This window comes from Arachis stenosperma, chromosome 8, assembly GCF_014773155.1.
Source record: "Arachis stenosperma cultivar V10309 chromosome 8, arast.V10309.gnm1.PFL2, whole genome shotgun sequence".
NCBI lineage: Eukaryota > Viridiplantae > Streptophyta > Magnoliopsida > Fabales > Fabaceae > Arachis > Arachis stenosperma.
Genome location: NC_080384.1, coordinates 47782239 through 47801651, shown reverse-complemented (window position 1 = coordinate 47801651; position 19413 = coordinate 47782239). Strand labels below are relative to the sequence as shown.

At 30.9% G+C, this 19413-nt stretch overlaps 2 protein-coding genes across 3 annotated transcripts; both read right to left on the bottom strand.

The window, feature by feature from the left end:
* Window positions 1-1212: 1212 nt before the first annotated feature.
* On the bottom strand, window positions 1213-4778 carry LOC130946261 (serine/threonine protein phosphatase 2A 57 kDa regulatory subunit B' kappa isoform-like). Of its 2 annotated transcripts, XM_057874934.1 has the most exons (4): window positions 4457-4778; window positions 2185-3469; window positions 1690-1758; window positions 1498-1600 (listed from the first exon to the last, which is right to left on the bottom strand). In XM_057874934.1, the coding sequence occupies exons 2-4, from the start codon at window positions 3355-3357 to the stop codon at window positions 1577-1579; spliced, it is 1266 nt and encodes a 421-aa protein (XP_057730917.1). In that variant the 5' UTR covers window positions 3358-3469; window positions 4457-4778; the 3' UTR covers window positions 1498-1576. The 2 variants fall into 2 exon arrangements, with proteins under 2 accessions (XP_057730916.1, XP_057730917.1); XM_057874933.1 differs by having other exon boundaries at window positions 1213-1758; window positions 4457-4775.
* A 1652-nt stretch (window positions 4779-6430) lies between these two features.
* Window positions 6431-14297, bottom strand: LOC130944482 (probable RNA-dependent RNA polymerase 1). The gene is made up of 5 exons (XM_057872820.1): window positions 14162-14297; window positions 12329-12870; window positions 9830-11682; window positions 8370-8520; window positions 6431-7681 (listed from the first exon to the last, which is right to left on the bottom strand). The coding sequence occupies exons 2-5, from the start codon at window positions 12842-12844 to the stop codon at window positions 6872-6874; spliced, it is 3330 nt and encodes a 1109-aa protein (XP_057728803.1). The 5' UTR covers window positions 12845-12870; window positions 14162-14297; the 3' UTR covers window positions 6431-6871.
* Window positions 14298-19413: the final 5116 nt, after the last annotated feature.

The window sequence follows — 19413 nt, the reverse complement described above, 5'->3', positions numbered from 1 at the left end:
AGTATTGTTAAAATTATTAAATTATAACTTAATATATTTCAAAACAACACTTTAACATTTATATTTGCAAATATTTTTCTTTCATTATTTTATGGGCAATTTACACAAATAAAATGATTGAAGAAAACCTTTATACAAATACAATATTGACAATTTTCAGACGCAAATGCAACAAACGCAATTGTATGTAATTCGCTACACCCTGTAACGATTTATGAGTATTGAAGTTCTCAACGTAATCCGCAATAACCTGTAGTAAATTGTGCAATTGAATTCCGCTACAGGGTGTAACGAATTACATACAATTGCATTTGTTGTATTTGCATCTGGAAATTGTCAATATTGTATTTGCATAAAAATTTCATTCATTCAATTTATTTGTATAAATTGTCCTTATTTTATCTTTTTCATCCATCAAAACAAAATAGTAAAAATCATATTTTAGAATTTAACTGTAGAGTAAAAAAGTTGGTGAAGTAACAAAATGAAAGATTAATCACTATTGATTCTATAACTTCCATAAAATATATGTCTCATTATCATAATTTAAGAGTGATTAACTTTTTACTTTATTTCTTTACCAACTTTTTCACCTTAAAAATGTTGATCCCATATTTATCATCTCAGCAGCTTCAAAACACAAGTCTAATCTTAGTACTCTTCTTCTTCCTGCCATGCTCCGAAGTCCCAATTCCTCCACCCATCAGCAGCATTGTCGCCTAAAGAGTAAATTTGTGTTCGATCTTTACCCTTACTACCTTCACCAGGCCACCACCACTCTCATCACGACCTGTCACCTTCAACCTCCTCAGCTGCCGAAATTGTGCCGCCATGACAACAAGCAATGGGAGGAAGAGCAACTCCGCCCCAAAACCACCCTTACTTTGTTCATAACGACCACATCACAAACTCCACCCCCCACCATGAATCCTATCATAGTCTATTTTAAACTTTTATATATTAAGTGCTTTGAGAAGTAAAATAAATAAATACTCTTACAAAGACATCTTCACATAGAAATGACGTCAACGTCATTGGGAGTATCAAAAAAAAGAAAAAAAGAAAAAAACATAGTGCTAAGAATGGAAAATCACGCAGAGATGATTATGGAAATAAACTTTTTGATCTGCGACATGGTCCCTTTTTTCTCATCAGTTTAATTTGAAGTAAAAGTTGCATCAATACGTTAGAAAATTAGCAATCAAAACCGTTATAATTACAACATTTTTTGGCTACTGCCATGCCTAAGAAGCATCAAAAGCGTGATATATATAGGACCCCAAAAACAGAACCCACTCTCCCAATTATAGCCATTTCCACTATTAACAGGGAGAGGGAAAAAATTAAAAAATAAATGAATGAAAGAAAAAAGATGTAATTGAGGGTCTATGATACATACAGTTTTGTAAGGTTATCAAATTGGAGACACTAAACTAAAACAGTTGTGTTTCCAATCTCTGATCGGACACCGGCCGCTTTCTCGAGTTGTTTCCATGCTTCCTTCCGCTTCTCGGCTTCCGAGCTTTGCCTTGCTTCTTCCTCTTTGAACCGAGCAAGGCACGAAACGTACAGCTTCTCATCCATCTCTACAAATATCTTCCTAACATTGAGAGTTAAGTTGAGAACTGCCTGGTTCCAATGGGCTTGACAATTCCTATCTAACGCCGGTAATATGATCGGCAAGATTACCTGACGGTTGTGAGCGATCAAGTTGACGATGTGGTCGTTGTTCCACAAGAAAAGGGCTCTTTCAGCTACCTGAAACAATTCATAAGAAAGAGAGTTGTGATTCCAATGGGAGATTCAAACAACTATGGAGAGCTCTAAAGAAATAATATGAACACTTTAAAATCCTGTAGCCCAAAACTAACACAAGCTAACAAATAAGGACCTGCAGAGAATAATTCTCGGATGGATACTTCAATTTTTCGTCATGCTCGATTTATGGTGAAAGAAATACTATCGAACTCTTAAGCTGAAATGCGAAAAATGCCTAGAAGGGAAAAAGCTAGCATCCACATTGAGAATATGCAAACCAGGGTGTTCGAATTCCTCCATATTTTAGACAAGTAAAAGTGCATGCATTCAATTCTCACTAAAAAGCCTAGCATAGGATTAAGCGGATAACAATAACCAAGGTATCAGCAAATGGATTCAGTATAACTCAACAGTTAACAGTTGTACCTGAAAATGAGAACTGTTAATGCAGCATCCAATTTGCCAAAACAACGGCAGCATGACCTTCTGGAACTCTACCATGTTAATCACTTCCAGAATTTCTTCCAATTCACCAAGGAACATCACCTCCTTCTGACTATTGGTTATAGGCCAATATTTCAACAATCCTCTAATGACGGTACTCGCCAACTTTGGCTCTTTCTCTATAAATTGAGTGATGCAATAGGACAATTGCTGGTAGTATACCCCCAGGGATTTGGGCTTGTGCAAGGGGATCAACACCCTCCATAAGAAGATCTTGTGCTCCTCCTTCAAAGGCAAAGCAAAACCACTAATTATGCTTCCAAAGATCTCTAACAACTCAGCAATCCCATTGTGCCTCTCAGTTTCAAACACAAACCTAAAGAACACATTGTTAATGGACTTTCTTATGTAAGGCCTGTGCACCATGAATTTACCATAAACCCTATGCATTATGGTTTTTAAGCAATCCCTCTCCCTAGGATCCTCTGAATCAAACAACTCTAGCAATCTCGAAATAAATGAACAATCAATGTATTTCTTTGCCACCTTTGCATCAAGACAAGGGGAACTAACAAACTTAAGCAACAAGTCATACACAATTTGCAAGTGTGGCCAAGAAGGATCAAAAGATGGCTCATCATCATCATTCTCGCCATCTCTGCCACCGGACAACCGCCGAGACCGGTAATTTGGTGGGAAAACACGGAATAAGTTGATGGCACACATTCTACACATTGCTAGAATAGCCGGCTCAGTGAATTTAATAGAGCCAGAAGCTACAAAATCAACGAGTTCAATCAAAGTTCTTCTTTTTATGTCCTTTTCGACAGTGTTTTTACTTGGGTCGGTGAAATCGAAGGTGACACAACAAAGGTTGAGCTTGCTAACAAAGAGGTTCATCTTCTCCAAGGGTGGAACATCCTTGAAAGGGATCAAGGCTTCAATCCCTGAAATGGTGCTTTCTGGAAAAATAGAAGACGCCCGCTTTGCGTTGGAAGAGCTGCCACGGTCTGTATGGTGGTTTTTACCAGCGGCACGTGGGGTTTCAGGGATGTCCATGGAGGAGCTTGGCTCAGAGGATGAATCAACTTGGCTTGACTCATCAGCATCAACCTTCTTGTTGCGAGGGAGCTTGCTGAGGATTTGCTTGAACATTGTGCCTACCTAGTTGGTGAATCTGGTAAAATTAGAATCTTTTTGAGGAAGCCATCAAGGGTAGAATCAATACAGGTCGAACATCTTCGGTTCGGAACTGTGGTTAGCCAACCTGGTATGAAATAAAAGCGCAATGTTTTTAGTCCAGGCATAATCCAAATTTCTAAAACTAGAAATATCACCCATTATATACTATATCATGCGTTGTTTATCACAGAAATTTAAGCACAAATAACATTGCTTTAATAAATACATTGAAGTCAAATTATTGAAATTCAGTTCTCACTTCTCAAGAGTTGTCCACCATCACATATATACATGAGCTGAAGGGTTATTTCAAATAAATAAGTGCAGTGGATGCTGAAGTTTAAATGGAAACAAAGGTTGACACATATTGAAAGTAGACATTGCAAATGCATTGGAACTTGGAAGCTAAAACTTCAAGTTGTTGAAGTTTAAAACCATCATAGGACCTATGCTTCTTCTAGTTCACTTTAACAATCATCAATCTGTAAAATGATTACTAACAAAATGTATTGATTTGAACAAGGAAATAGATTATAAAAATAAGAAAAGCTCCTCATATCACCGGACATCCCCATTTATCATATTTACCTTGATGAACCACATTCAAATTAAATAAATAAATAAATAAAGACACTATATTTCACCAAGTTTATACTTCACAATTCTCCGAATCACTCTGTTAATTTCTAAATAAAAAATTTCAAATGTTTTATATCTTTGATATTCTTAAAAGAATAATATATTTAAATTTGCACTCATTTAAATATTAAGGGAATAATTAAGAATATAACTTAGCACTCTCAAACAAGTTATCTCATGCAAAATAACGCCAATATGCAAGTTGATCAAAACAATGAATTTTATACTAACACCAATCCATACAAATGTAACATGACAAAAGTTTCCAAATAAAAAGAGTTCGTTTTGTTTTACCATAAAAATTTTCAAAAGATAAATCATTTGAAACCACATTACACACATAGATATGACAAGATGAAAGATTAATCATGGAAACAAATAGAACTAAAAAGAAAACATCTATCAAAGGCAGCTATGGAGAGATGCAATGTACCTTATGGATTTTGTTTTCTTTTTCTTCCGTGAAAGGGGAAGAACAAGGTTGGAAGAACCCTATATCTCGTTCATGGAAGGAATGCGGGAATTACGCCTGATTTGAAGAGATTCATTTGGGGAATTGGAATGCGTTGTGGTGAATTCGCGAATTTGAAGCTTGCAATGGTGAAAAATCGATTATTTTTCAAGAATAATGAGTAGAAGAGAAATAATTAAGTGTGCATTTGCTATCACGATTTTTTTTATAATATTTTTCTGTTTAGTCGCTATGATTTTTTGTTTTTGGGCAATGAAGCCCTATGTGCCTTTTTCTTTTTGTTGTGTTAATGTTAATGAATAATGATAATGAATCATCACCATTCACCACCATGAAACTCAGAAACTTAACAAGGCTATTATTACAGGTTTTTCTTTCTAACCTTTATATGTTCATATCTTTTTCTCTTCATCTTATTTGTGGCAGAAATAATAATTAAAAAATATCAAATAATAGTTGTCATTCAAATTAACCACCCATACTAGACCACTCCTAAGTCCTAACTACTTAGATTTTAATGATTTACTTTTTAATAATGAGGTAAAATATTTTTTTTTCCTAAAGGTAAAAGTTTTACAAATATTTTTAATGTTTGATTTAATTTAATTTTATATGTTTGAAATAACTTTTAATTTTATTATTTTTAATCTTTTTACAATTAACGTGTAATAATTTTTTTATCAGTTTTACCTATCATCACATGCAAATTATCACTGTCTTTTTTTTCTTTTTCTACTTCAATGACCCTGTTATCTTACCAAAATCAAACCGATCTAATTTAATCAATTTTAGTTCCAACATCGAATATAATCAAATTTTATCTATCTATGTTTAAATTTATTGTACTTATAACTTATTTGTATTAAGGTTTTACTATACATCTAAGTATTTTTATCAATTAATTCTAGTATAATTACCCCAAATTTAACATAAACCGACATACGCAGGAAATCACACTTTTTAATCCGAAATTTTTTAATCGTGATGCAGAAAATTTTTAATTTTAATACAAAATTTCATAATTTTGATACTAAAATTTTTTAAGATTTTGAACTTGATACTACAGTTTTTTTTCTTTTTCTTTCTTCTTCATTCGTGCAAAATTTCTGTATTTTTATTTATAAAATTATATATTTTTCTTCAAAAATTTGTTGTGTTTATTGTCAAAAGGGATAAATAAAAAAATCAAACAAAAAGTTGTGTAATTTCTTTCTCTTTTTTGTTTGATTTTTTTATTTTTATTCTTCTTAAAGGGTAAAATAATAAAAATTGAGTGTAAAATAAGAAAAACTATGAAAAATAAAAGAGTTATTTGAAAAAAATATTAAAAAAATAGCACCAAATTCTTTTAACTATAACATAAAAATTTCTTAATTTTGACACCGAAATATTTTAAACGTCATGCATAAAACAAAATGGTGCAATTTTTTCTTATTCTTTTTGGAAGAAGACAACGTCGCTGAAGAAAAAGAAATAAACGAAAGAGGATAATGATGATAATAGAAAAGAATAAATTACCATTTGTACCCATGAAATATACTGACAAGGACAAATGTACCCGTATAAGAATAAAACGACAATTATAAACATGGAAGAGAGCTTCCATGTGTCAAAAGTACCCTAACGGATCAATTGCGTAACCCAAATCCGGATACTCTTGGCACACAAAGGCCATCTTCCGTAGTTACAATTGTCATTTTATTCTTACATTGGTATATTTGTCAGCATTTATATCTTTTATAGATACAAATGGTAATTTATTCTAATTGAAAAAAAAGAGGAGGAAGAAATCATGGAAGAAGAGGAAGTGATTATAATGATGATAATCATGATGATGATAATGAAAAAAGAGAGAACAAAGAAAAAGAATCTTATAAAGAAAGAATTCGCATATGCAAATTTTAACTTGGTTAGACTTGGTTAAAAAATAAAAAAGAAAAAGAAAACTTAGGTTGTCTAATATTTCTGTATGTATTATAACTCATCAAGTCATTATGTGGGAATTGACCTGCGTTATTGGTGAAAATTCAGGTGCAGTTCACGTGAAATTGAGACCTGAGAGCCGTTAAATGATTTAACTGATTTGACTAAATTTTCATCTAAAAATTGTCAAATATCAACTTCACGTGAAGTCGACTTCACCTGAATTTTCACCTGCGTTATTTCCCAGGCATTACATATAAGTGAAATAACACAGGATATATTAACACATCTGCAACTACAATGTCCACTCATCCATAACATACTATTCATCATCATATTACATACATGTACTGATGTACAATATTCACACCCTTAAATTACTCACAACATAGAAAATAAAGAGGAGCTGCATGCTCCACAGCAGCAGAGAAGGGCAGAATTGTCAATTCCAACTCAACCGAGAAACCTATCCTCCATTGAAAGACTATAAGACCTTCTAATGCAAGCTTTCTCCTTCTTGATTTGAACAAGTTGAGGGTAAACACACCATGGGAAACTTAAAAAATGGCCCCTATTCATGCCTTCATTATAGAGACCATAGTAATCAGGATGATAAGTAACATAATACCATGCAGAAGCCTTTGCATAGGCATCATCGCCATCGCCATCGCCATCGTTGAACCATGTTCGAGCCTCTTTCCTTAGAGACCTCACAGCTGCATTAATTGCATCTGAATCCCTATTTTTGCTGAAAGATTTTGACATTCTCATGATATTCCCGCCAAAGATTTCGGCTTCTGTCTTGACCCCATAGTAGTCCATCAAATTTCCCAGCATGTAGTCATAGTTGGTTTTGTGAAAGAAAGCATCATCAACATAATCCATAAAACCATCAACTTCCATATCAGGGTCATATGACTGTATAGCCACTTCCCTGGTAAAGGATGTGGTGATCGAGCTGGCACTCGTTGCGATTCCTCGCACTTCCCTGAAAAGCTTTCCTATAACATTCTGCGAGTCGTAGGACGGTTTATTAAGCTTCTCCATAAAGTCTGGATATTCTTTTACATAAAGTTCGTGAGGAATAACGGCTGGAACACCAGTTTTTGGAAAGTCAACTGCTATTGAATATAGCTTTGCTAGCTTGAGACATGGTTCCGACATTGCTTTTAACGGCTCTCGATCCGCAAAGACAGTGTGTGCATTGCCAATTATTCCTAGACTGTCATTAACTATGTAGTTTACAAAATACTCCTCAATATCCTGTATCAAGTGATTAAAAAAAATGAAATAAAGCGAGAGTTGTGATTATAAGATTGGATGCACTCAAGATTTTGTTGTGGTGGAAATAACAGAATGTATGGAGTGTGTATTGGTAAGGAAGACACGAAGACGAACTCAGACCATACCGCAAGTTAAATGGATTGAGTATCTTGGGTCTATCATAATAAATACTAAAGAAATAGAGATATCTAAGTTATAGAGTTCAAGCTTCGTGTAGGAAAAAGAGAAATGTTTTAGGTGTTATTTGTGATAAAAGAGACTAAGTGACTTTTGAGGCTAAATTTTGGTTTTTCTGAACAAGTCTAGCAACACATGCTGAACATAACTAGTATTTATAAGATTGTTGTTGAAACTTTTGACTTATGGAATGACACTAGAAAAAAATAACAAATTGACATAAATTCTAATTTACATGAGTATTGGATTTAGATAGAGAGTAAGTTAACAATAAAAAATGGCAGAAAGAAATGACAAGTTGGATGAAATCAAGTTTTTATAACTTATAATCAGTATTGAAGTGAAACCTTGGATGAATGTGACAACATAATCCATAGCAACAGCAGAAAACGTTGAAACACTTCTAAAGATTATACATAATAGCAACATAAGATTTCAAACCAAAAATAATATCAAATACAACAAAGATAGCAATATCGAAGAACGATACCTCGATCATGACATCATGATCCAGTTCCTTACTTGGAGCTGCAGTATAGTCCATTGGTTCGATTTCACTTGAAGGAATCAATTCAGGGTCCCAAGAAACAAAGTAAATATCGCCATCCAAATCACTTCCCGAACACTCATTTGGATGAGGCCTTAGAACAAAAACCAGTTATTGATGGCCACATGCAGAAATTTACAGAAGCATTTATGAATGGAAATAACTTTCTCAAGCATATTTAAAGAAGACCAACTTTGATGTACCATTTCAGATCATGTATAATGAATGTGATTTGAAACTCATAAGCATTTGACTAACATATCTAATAAAGACAAACAATATGGATGCCTGAAAGAATATGTATTAGCTGCAACTGCATTGCAGGGTTTTTTTTTCCTTTCATTCTTACTCTGATTTACTCTTTTCTTTTCTTTACCCCAAAACTGCATTGCATGCAGGTCCTTTTCACCTTCATTCTTTCTCTTTTATCATTTTTCCCCAAAACTGCATTGCAGGTTCTACTTATAACTTTTGAAAGTTTTCAAATTAAGTGTCTCTTCTTTTTTGTTGCAAATTAAGTGTCGTTTTTTAATTTCAAGAAATTATTAATGGAGGGAAAAATTAATACTAGGGAAACTTTTGTCTTTCTTTTCTGATTATTACATTTCAATTCAATAGTTGTATAATGATCATGCACACCTAAAAAGATACAGTTAATTTGAAATGGAAAGAGTACCAAAGATAGCTAGAAGGCAGTCTCTTAGAATGAATGGAGTTCATAAACGTAACAGAACCATGGCCAATTTTCAACACGTAAAACTAGCAGTTCATACTTCATAGCATTATCATATTTATTAAAAAATTATTCTCCATAATTTTGCAGCAGTGCAGCTGCCTAATAGATAATGCACCTGAGAGAAATAAATATTCATGGTAAAGGCAAAGTAGGTATTAATTATGGAAAAGTATAGGGAGCCAATGGTCTAAACGTACAATGTGTACAATGGAGATTTAGGAAATATTAGAGATATGACCATTAGTGTTACATTATCCTGTCAGGTTACACTTTTGGGATGAGTGGGTTCATGACATGGTATTAGAGTTCTAGATTCGAAAGGTCAAGGGTTCAATCCTTGGTGAACTCTAAAATTAACTTAAGTTTTTAGGATGAGTGATTTTATGACATGAGATGTTTATTATCCCTGGTATTCGGATGATTATTGTGGATAGTGTGGGTGATGTTCATTTTATTCATGGACCAAAGGTTTAACCCATTGTACACATTGTATACACTTAAGCCATTGGCTCCCTAGCACTACCCATTAATTATTTCATCAAACTTGTTTTATGTAAAATTTTAGTGACTTAAGACTTGGACTGCACTTAAATATAGATGATACAGTATCTTATGAGATAGTGTTTACCATAAAAACAATGATTGAAATATTAAGAAATATAAGTACCTGTGTCCTTTCTGAGGGAAAACAACACAATCTAACATGTGATGCAAGGCTGGCACATTCACAGCCTTTAGAACGCGCACATCTCCTGGGTGCAAGCAGGGGTTTTTCGCCACTACTACCTTACCATTGACTATGTAAGATCTTTCACGACCATACGAAGAAGAACTATGGTTAGAGAATTGAAGGAACACCTGACCATATTCTAGGCTTCCAGTTTCATCGAGACAACCCATCATTACTCGTCCGTTTGGAATAAGGATCCTAGTCTTGATTCGCAATTCCAAAAGTTTTGATGCCCTGAATGTTTGCAGCATCATTGATAGAAACGGTTCTTCATTCGGCTTGTAGCCACAGATGAGCATCTCCTTTAGAACATTACTGATTTCCCCAGTGTACATCATGTCCAGAGCCTCGTGCGCCTTTGATGAATCTGTTAATATAGTATTCAGTTGATCGACAGCCTCTTTCTGTTTTTTCTCAAAAACTTCATCATTGATGCCAAGAGTAGATAACAGAGAAATCAATTGACGATTTAGATAACAAGGCTGAAATTTACTACATCCCAAAACATCCAACTTTGTGTTATCTGAATCATACTTCAGCATACTCTTCCTCAGTGATAGCTTTGCTGTCAATGTTGGGTCGACAGCCACAACTCCTTTGTATCCGCCATATCGGATCTGAAAGGCGGACGGAGTAGAACTGTAACCACATTTTTTAGCAACCTTCTTGGCAAATTCACGAGATATCTTTCCAATTCCATCAGAGAAGACATAGCCATTAAACTCTACATCAGGAATAACTTCAATTTCATCCTTCTCAACACTTAGTGTTTCAGTAGATGAACCAAAAGATTGCCCCAGCCTAGCAGCATATTTGGCCACATTTCTAATACGATGAAAATCTCCCATCCATTTCCTGATATATGCAGCAGTACGTCCAGTTGCTGTAGGAGCAAACATCCAAAGAGAATTTTCCCGCAACTGACTTGACGAGAAAGCTAGAAATTCAAACTTCTTGTCACCAATAGTAATGCCATCTCTAAGGATAGAAAGAATTCTTATGTATATTTCAGTCTTAATATTCACAGAAGCACGTTGCGACAAATCAGTAGAATACAGTTTTTCTAACTCTTCATCAACAAATGAAACGCGCAGGAAGTTGTCAATATCCTGCTGGAAATGGCGAAGAACACGATTTGAGACATTAACCTCTGGACCATAAAAATACACTTTGCAGGGTGTAATCTGAACCCTCTTTACATAGACCAAACCAGTATCCAAGGATATCGCAGGTGATCGAAGAGGCTTCCCCGATGCATTGCTGGCAATGTACCTTCTGTACTGATCACTCAGCCACTTTATGGGATCATAACAGGACTCCTTTGAATAAGATATTTTTTCTAAAGCATGTTCTATATATTCAAGCTTCACTCTGCATGGATCAACCAAACGATAAAAGCCATCATCAAGTGATGGACCAGCAAGACACCCATGTTGAACCAGTGAATTAACTTTGAACAAGATGTCATATGGTATTTGAGTGCCTTGTGGAGGAGTAACAATTGGAACAAGGCCGAGATTGCTCGAAAAAGGAGCTCCTGTCTCTAAAGTGAATGGCCTCTCACTTTCCTCATAATAACCAAAGTTTTCCCTGAAATCTGGAAAATGTTGGCCATCTGGAAGCTCTATAACTATAGCAGTAGACTGGCCAATACAGTTGCAAGGTGTGAAATCTATTGCTCGAATCCATTGGTCATTGGAGTCATCTTTATAGTAGTTGAATAACGGATCATCATATATATCTCCCAAAGTATATTCTTCTTTCTCAAAAATACGGGGAGCACCAAGTAACTGCATTTGAAGAAAAATTAAAGATGTTCATCACAAGTCATGCATAGGGCAACCATAGCAACATGCAATTACAAGGTAAAAAATCCCACAAAAAGAAAAAGGACAAAAATTCGAGAGAAAATATTTCGGCTTTCTAAGTCATATCAACATGGTAAATTCTGAAACACATTAAAAAAGGAAAAAGTTACAATAAGTAATAACACGCTTGACATCAAATTTAAACCTTATGCACTAGATGAATTGGTACGAAAAATAGTTGCGAGGATGGTCGAAGGTTTACACATAGTTATAGATGAAACGAAAAGGAAAATAGTAAGTGAGAATTGTCAGTGAGATTTCTAAAGGCTACTCTCCTCATTATATGTAGTTGTTGCTTGCTTGCAAGAGAGATGGTTTATACCTGTTTGTTTTAATAAACATACGAAGATTGCTTGTTACTAGTTTGAGTTATCACTTCAGGTTCAGTTCATTGTAAATTTTTGGTAAACGAGGTACTCAAGCAATGTATTTGTTATGTTCAATGGGTAGGAGAGTGACTATAAGGGGTAACTCCTGTTGGAAGTTACATTTTTCCACTATAATAAAAATGTTACCTAAATCTGAAGAATAGATTAAAACCAATAACGATAAGTTTAGATTTAAGAACCTGAATCAGGAGATAATTAGCAGTTTCATCTCGGGGTCGATGCAGCTCAATCTTCCAAATATTGTCATAATAAAGCTCAAGTTTATATTCTGAATTGTTATGGGACAGAAAGAAATGAAACTTTCTCATTCCAGACCCGAAACATAAACGGACATCCATATTTCTCCATAAAACAGAGATCCTTTCCTCTGAGAGCTGACAGCCGAAATGCAGTTTCACATTGTTCAAACAATGCTGAGAGGATCTTGGGTTTGGCACAATATCTTTCATCATTTCCCTAGCCTTCAGACGAGAATTTCCAAACAACAACTTTTTGGTAGCTTTGGACATCATGAGTGAAGCATTTCTTGCAGAGATAAATTGAATAATTGCGTATTTCCTTTGATCCTTACCTTGGCTTTGTCTTATCTTAAAAGCAAATACAGTTCCTTCACCAGTAATATGTTCCACATATGTCTTTACATGGTCCACGGTAACATAAAATGGAAATCCAGACAACTCAATTGTTTTACCCATCCTTCATACGCACTCTTTTGCGTTTCCTGAATAGCAGTAACAAACTAAGTAAAACAATGAAAAAGCAGTAACAAAAGGGAACACTAACATGATGCTAGATCATCTATTTTAAATAGTTAATTTAAATTTGTGAGCATATTCAAATGACATCCAAAATATTACAAATTCAAATCCATTGAAATTTTATTCACATTGGCAAACTTGGATAGATGACAATTGATTTGGACACTAGAATGCACATTCCGCGCCAATTTGTTTTCAAGGGAAACCTTTCACTGCTTTTCACAAATGGGGGCTTTCCATGTAAAACAAACCCTTCTTAATGTAAACTAATTGACCATGTGACAAATTAATTTAAAGACAGCCATGTCTGTAACAACTTCCACACTTTTAATGATGAAAATTTATCCAAAGAACCTATCAGTTCTGGCTGTAAGTTTTGAAACAAATCAGATGTTACATAACTTAAATTACTATAATATATAAAATGACTTTACTAACTAATCAATTATCAGCTGTCAAGAATATGGATAAGTATCTAGTTTTCAAAACACAATGTCACAATCTAGCAAAAAAGTTTCAACAATGTCAATGAGTGCAACCTGCAGAAAATGTCAATGATTTCTGGAACTATGATATTATCCAACCTTCTTCTAAAGGTGCGTTTGGTTTGTTTCATTTTCTGTTTTTATTTCTAGTATGTTTTGTTTTCTAGATCTTGTGGAGGAAAAAGAGAAAATAATAAAAACAATAAAATCCAATTTCTGATTTCACCTCCTATTTTTTTTTTTTCCACACAATTCTGAAAACAGACAGCACCGAAAAGTGAAAACAGAAAATGAAAACGCAAAAATACAATTGAGTCAATAAGTGCAAATGAATCAAGAAATAAAACAAAAAATACAGCTGAAGCTCAAGAACACCTTTTATATAAAGAAAAAGAAGTTACACATACTAGATTCACTGGCTCATGAATAAACGTAAAGAACGTAAATAAATAATAGTCTTTATTAAAATGATTTGGATAAACAAACATGAACAAGGTTGGCTTAAATGGCTTCAAGATATTTACGAAATTAGGATGTATGTTTCTGCTTTTCGGACAAAAAAATCAGCTTGTTCACTGAAAAATTCACTTTTCACACGTAACGAATCATAAATGTGGAAAAAAATAACACAAAACTGAACCGCTAACTAAAGAGTGATGAACTTGAGTGAAATTTGAGCAGTCGGAAGCGATTGAAGAGCATGATGATGATGATGATGAGGCAGAAGGAAAAAGAAGAGACAAGAGAATGAAGTAACAGAGAAACTGACCAAAGAATGAAGATCAAAATTGCGAGGAAGAAAAGGATCGTCACTGGTCAATGGTGTGTCTATAAGGCCACTTCTACTTTCACTCTGCTTTGCTACTCAACACCCAAAATTTGCGTTCCAAATTCCAATATATATTGACTTCGTGACTAAGTTAGTTAATGAAGGTAAAGGTCGTTCATTTCCGAAATGATTTTTTTTGTTTTTTTGGGTGACTTCCCAAATGATATTTGAAATTCAAAATATCTTTATCTATTATACATTTATTTGTAAAGTCGTGAGTTGAGAACTATTGGATAATTTGAAATGTTTGACAAAATTATTATGTAATAATTTTTAACTAGTAATTTTATATAAAGACAATTGTATATCAGTTTTTATTATTTATTTGTTTGTTTATTTATTTTTCTAAATCTATGACTTAAATTCGAGATATTTAAATAAAAATAAAAAAAATTATGTCATCTCAATTATAATTTGTTGTTTATTATATATTTATTTATTATAATTTTATTAATAATGCTACATAACTAACAAATATTATTATTTTTTATCAACAATTAAGATTTATTCTTAAACGTTCTTTGTTAAATATGAAGTGTTGCACATCTTGTTAATTTTCTGAATTCTTTATTTATTATATTTTATTTGAATTGTCTAAATTTAAAAGATAACCTATCAAGTTAACTTTTTTTTTTAAGTTTTAGATTTTTTTTGTAAATTTTAAATATTGGACTTGAAGTCTAAAACAATAAAATAATATATGAATATTAAAAACAACATGTCTGTAAAAAAAAAAACTGAACTTTAAAATTAAAATAAATAATACATAAAAAATAAATTAAAAATTCATTCACCAAACCTAAAAAAAGATATATTAAAATCTTAAAAGAATAATATTAAATATATATTAGGTATATAATATTAAAATTTAAATGAACTTTATTTTGTGTAAAATAAAATTATAATATTAAATATCAACATAATAATAAAATATTTTTGTTATATAAATTTAATATATATATATATATATATATATATATATATTCACGTAAAAAGTAAACAAATATATAATAATTTTATATTATGTGAAACAAAATTATAATATTAAATATGAATGCAATAATGAAAGATTTTGTATTATATAAATTTAACTAAAAAAATATATATTCACGTAAAAAGCAAACAAATATATAATAATTTTATTTTGTGTGAAACAAAATTATAATATTAAATATAAACACAATGATAAAAAATTTTGTATTATATAAATTTAATTAAGAAAAACATATATACTCATATAGAAAGCAAACAAACATATAATAATTTTATTAACACAATAATAAAAGATTTTGAATTATATAAATTTAATTAAAAAAACATATATACTCACGTAAAAAGCAAATAAACATATAATAATTTTATTTTGTCTAAAATAAAATTATAATATTAAATATAAATACAATGATAAAAAATTTTATATTATATAAATTTAATTAAACAAACATATATACTTATGTAAAAAACAAACAAACATATAATAATAATAAGAATTAATGCTCAAATTCGTCACTGAAAGATCACGCGATCTTTATTTTCGTCCTTGAATAATTTTTTAATCAAATTAATCCCTGAAAGATAAATCGTTAATCAAATTAGTCCTTCCGTCAGTTGGATGATGACATGTCATGTTAAGTGCCACGTGGCATGTCAGTGACATGTGGCACTTGACATGTAAAAAAAAATTTATTAGTTAAAATAGTTATTGAAAGTCCAGTCGTAAGTCATTTTCATCCCTCAAAATTTAAAAATTAGTCAAACTAGTCCTTATATAATTTTTTTTCATAATATTATATTTGAAATATTTTTTGATACTACTAATTTTAATAGAAATGTAATTGACAAATAAAACATTAATAATTGTATCTTTTCTTTTTAAAATTTTTTTCGATCAAATTATCTCTCCCCTTTAATTCTTCTCAAAATCTCTCTTATTCTTTTCTATTCTAAAACTTTTTTCTTACATTATTGCATTTTGCTGGAATATATATATATATATATATATATATATATATATATAAGCAAAATTGAAATGTATGTATTTATTAATCTAAGCAAAGTTATATGTTCAAAATCAAAATTTATGTATATTAACCTAAACAAAGTTATACCACTATTTTTTTTCTACTAGATCTTCTTTTTTTCATTATAGTATTACTTACATATAGGATGTAATGATAGTGATACTTAGAGTCAAAATTCAAGAAGATCCACAAATTTCGCTTCAATTCCAAACTTTACAAAATATTGAAAATTTGTTGCTTTATTATTATTATTATTATTATTATTATTATTATTATTATTATTATTATTATTATAAACGAATTGTTTCATAAGCGTGCAAAGATCATAATAATTTTTTGTGTATTTTCATATGTTTGAAATAGATTATATAATTTTTCTTTTAATTTCACAAATCAATGAGATAAAATGAAATAGGAAACATTATATCTATGCATAACACAGGCTACTCCGCACTAGTACATTATTTAAATAGATATGCTTCGTATTAAAATAAAATTTTTTTGTTTTAAATGAAATATTTAAAAAATTATATTAGAATATTAAGATTCAAAAAGTAATTTCATAAACCAGTTTTTCAATTATTGAGTTTTACTATATAAATTAAATAATAATAAAAATTATAATTTAAAATTTAAAATAATTACTATATTATTTAGTAAAATTTAAAATATTAAATTTTTAAATATATAATCAACAATAATTTGATAAACTCATTTAAATAAAAAAATTTCACATAAAAAATTATAATTTAAAATTTTATTAAGGTTTAAAAAATAATATTAAAATTAGTAGTATAAAAAATATTATAAATTTAATATTATAAAAAAAATGGAAAAACTACTAAAAGTACCCATGAAGTTTACGAACGCTGACTAAAGTACCCATAAACTAAGGAAATTAACGATGTACCCATGGAAGATGGGTTTCGTATGACAAAAGTATCCAAACCCTAATTTTTTATTCATTTTTTAATAAAATTCTCAAACTACCCCTACTCTCAATCTCAACTCACTTTTCCAACCTTGCATAACCTAACCTGCACCTTTAAAACCTTTGTCATGGAGTTTAAAACTACTTCTATGATAAACCAGGCTGAAATCAATGGTGGTGGTGGTGGTGGTAGAGGACTTCGACCGGTTCCTAGCAAATAAATTTAGTATGGTGAGTTCTTTCCCATTTTTTTTACCACGTGTCTTCACACAAAGAAAATCTCCAAATTTAAAAAAAATGAGAAAACAACTGAAACATTCAAAATTGTTCCTTTATGATTCTTTCTCTGATTCTTCATCGGTATTGATTGATTCTTTTGTTAATATCGGCGTGCAATCTTCTATTGCGTTACTATCCAAAACTCACACCATAAAGGTTCATTTCGTCTGTTGTAGGAGTAGTTTTGGACTTCATGGCAAGGGTTTTAAAGGTGCATGTTGAGTTATGGAAGATTGAAAAAGTGAGTTGAGGTTGACGGTGGGAGTAGTTTAAAAATTTTATTAAAAAATTAACAAAAATTTAGGATTTGGATACTTTTGTCATTCAGAACCCATCTTTCATGGATACATCATTATTTTTTCTTAATTTATGAGTACTTTTGTCAACGTTCATAAATTTTATAGATACAAATGACAAAATAACTTTATAAAAATTTAATTATTTTTATTATTTTATGTAAAAAAAATTTTGTTTATTAAGGTTTAAAAAATAATATTAAAATTAGTAGTATAAAAAATATTATAAATTTAATATTATAAAAAAAATTATATAAGGACTAGTTTGACTAATTTTTAAAATATGAGGGATGAAAATGACTTACTCTGGACTTTCAAGGACTATTTTGACTAATAAAAAACTTTTTACATGTCAAGTGCCACATGGCATGCCACGTGTCACTAGCCTGCCACGTGGCACTTAACGTGACACATCATCGTCCAACTGACGGAAGGACTAATTTGACTTACAGTTTATCTTTCAAGGACTAATTTGATTAAAAAAATTATTTGGGGACAAAAATGAAGATCGCGTGATTTTTCAGGGACGAATTTGAACATCAATCCAATAATAATAATAATAATAATAATAATAATAATAATAATAATAATAATAATAATAATTTCATTTGTTATTTATCCAAAGCTAAATGTAGCTTCTCAAATATAAATAAAATTATTAGGCAATGTCTGGATAATAGACTAATATTGAGAGAAAAATTAAAAGATAAAAGGTAAAAACGGAAAGATGATAGAGATTAGTCAGATTACATAATTCATTGTATTGTATTTAGTGTAAAGTGTATACGATTGAGTTATATTTCTTTTTTTTATTATTTAAGATAAATATAAAGACTGAAATAAACAAAAATAGTTAAATATATTTTTTAGTAAAGTATTGTTTTTGTCCCTAATGTTTGGGGTAAGTCTCAAAGTTGTCCCTAACGTTTCAATCGTCCTATTTAAGTCCCTAACGTTTTAAAATTGACTCAATATTGTCCTGCCGTTAAGGATCCGTTAACAAAATTGACAGCGGGACAAAATTGAGACGATTTTGAAACATTAGGAACTTAAATAGGATAAAAACGTTGGGGACAAAAACGATACATAGAAATAAATTTTAATTTTATCCTTCAATAATATCAATTTTTTACTGTACATAGTATTCAATTATCTTTTAATCACATTTAAGTAAATTACACTCAATCACATTATTTTCATTCTAAATCAATTAATTTTTTTATAATTTTACTCATAAAAATTTTTAGTTATCGTAAAATATTTATAGAATGACTAGTATATAAACTTGCAGAAAAGAAAAAAATAATATATATACAATAAAATATAAATTATACCTGTTGTCTCTAATATATTAACATTCTTTAAAATTATAAATAAAATTAATTTATTTAAAATGAAAGTAATGTGATTAAGTGTAATTTACTTAGATATGAGTAAAAAATAATTGAATACTGTGTACGGTAAAAAAATTAATATTAAATGAAAGATGAAATTAAATTAAAATTAATTTTTATGTATCTTCTTTGTCTCCAACATTTTTGTCTTATTTAAGTCCCCAACGTTTCAAAATCGTCTCAATTTTGTCCCGCCGTCAATTCTATTAACAGATCCCTAACGGCATGACAACATTGAGTCAATTTTGAAACGTTAGGGACTTAAATAAAC

Coding starts and splice junctions, on each gene's coding strand:
- LOC130946261 (XM_057874933.1), bottom strand. CDS start 3,357: ATGTTCAAGCAAATCCTCAGCAAGCTCCCTCGCAACAAGAAGGTTGAT. Junction 1,759..2,184: donor TTAACAGTTCTCATTTTCAG/GTACAACTGTTA, acceptor GAATTGTTTCAG/GTAGCTGAAAGAGCCCTTTT.
- LOC130944482 (XM_057872820.1), bottom strand. CDS start 12,844: ATGGGTAAAACAATTGAGTTGTCTGGATTTCCATTTTATGTTACCGTG. Junction 8,521..9,829: donor TTCCCTCAGAAAGGACACAG/GTACTTATATTT, acceptor TTTTGTTCTAAG/GCCTCATCCAAATGAGTGTT. Junction 7,682..8,369: donor ATCATGATGTCATGATCGAG/GTATCGTTCTTC, acceptor CACTTGATACAG/GATATTGAGGAGTATTTTGT.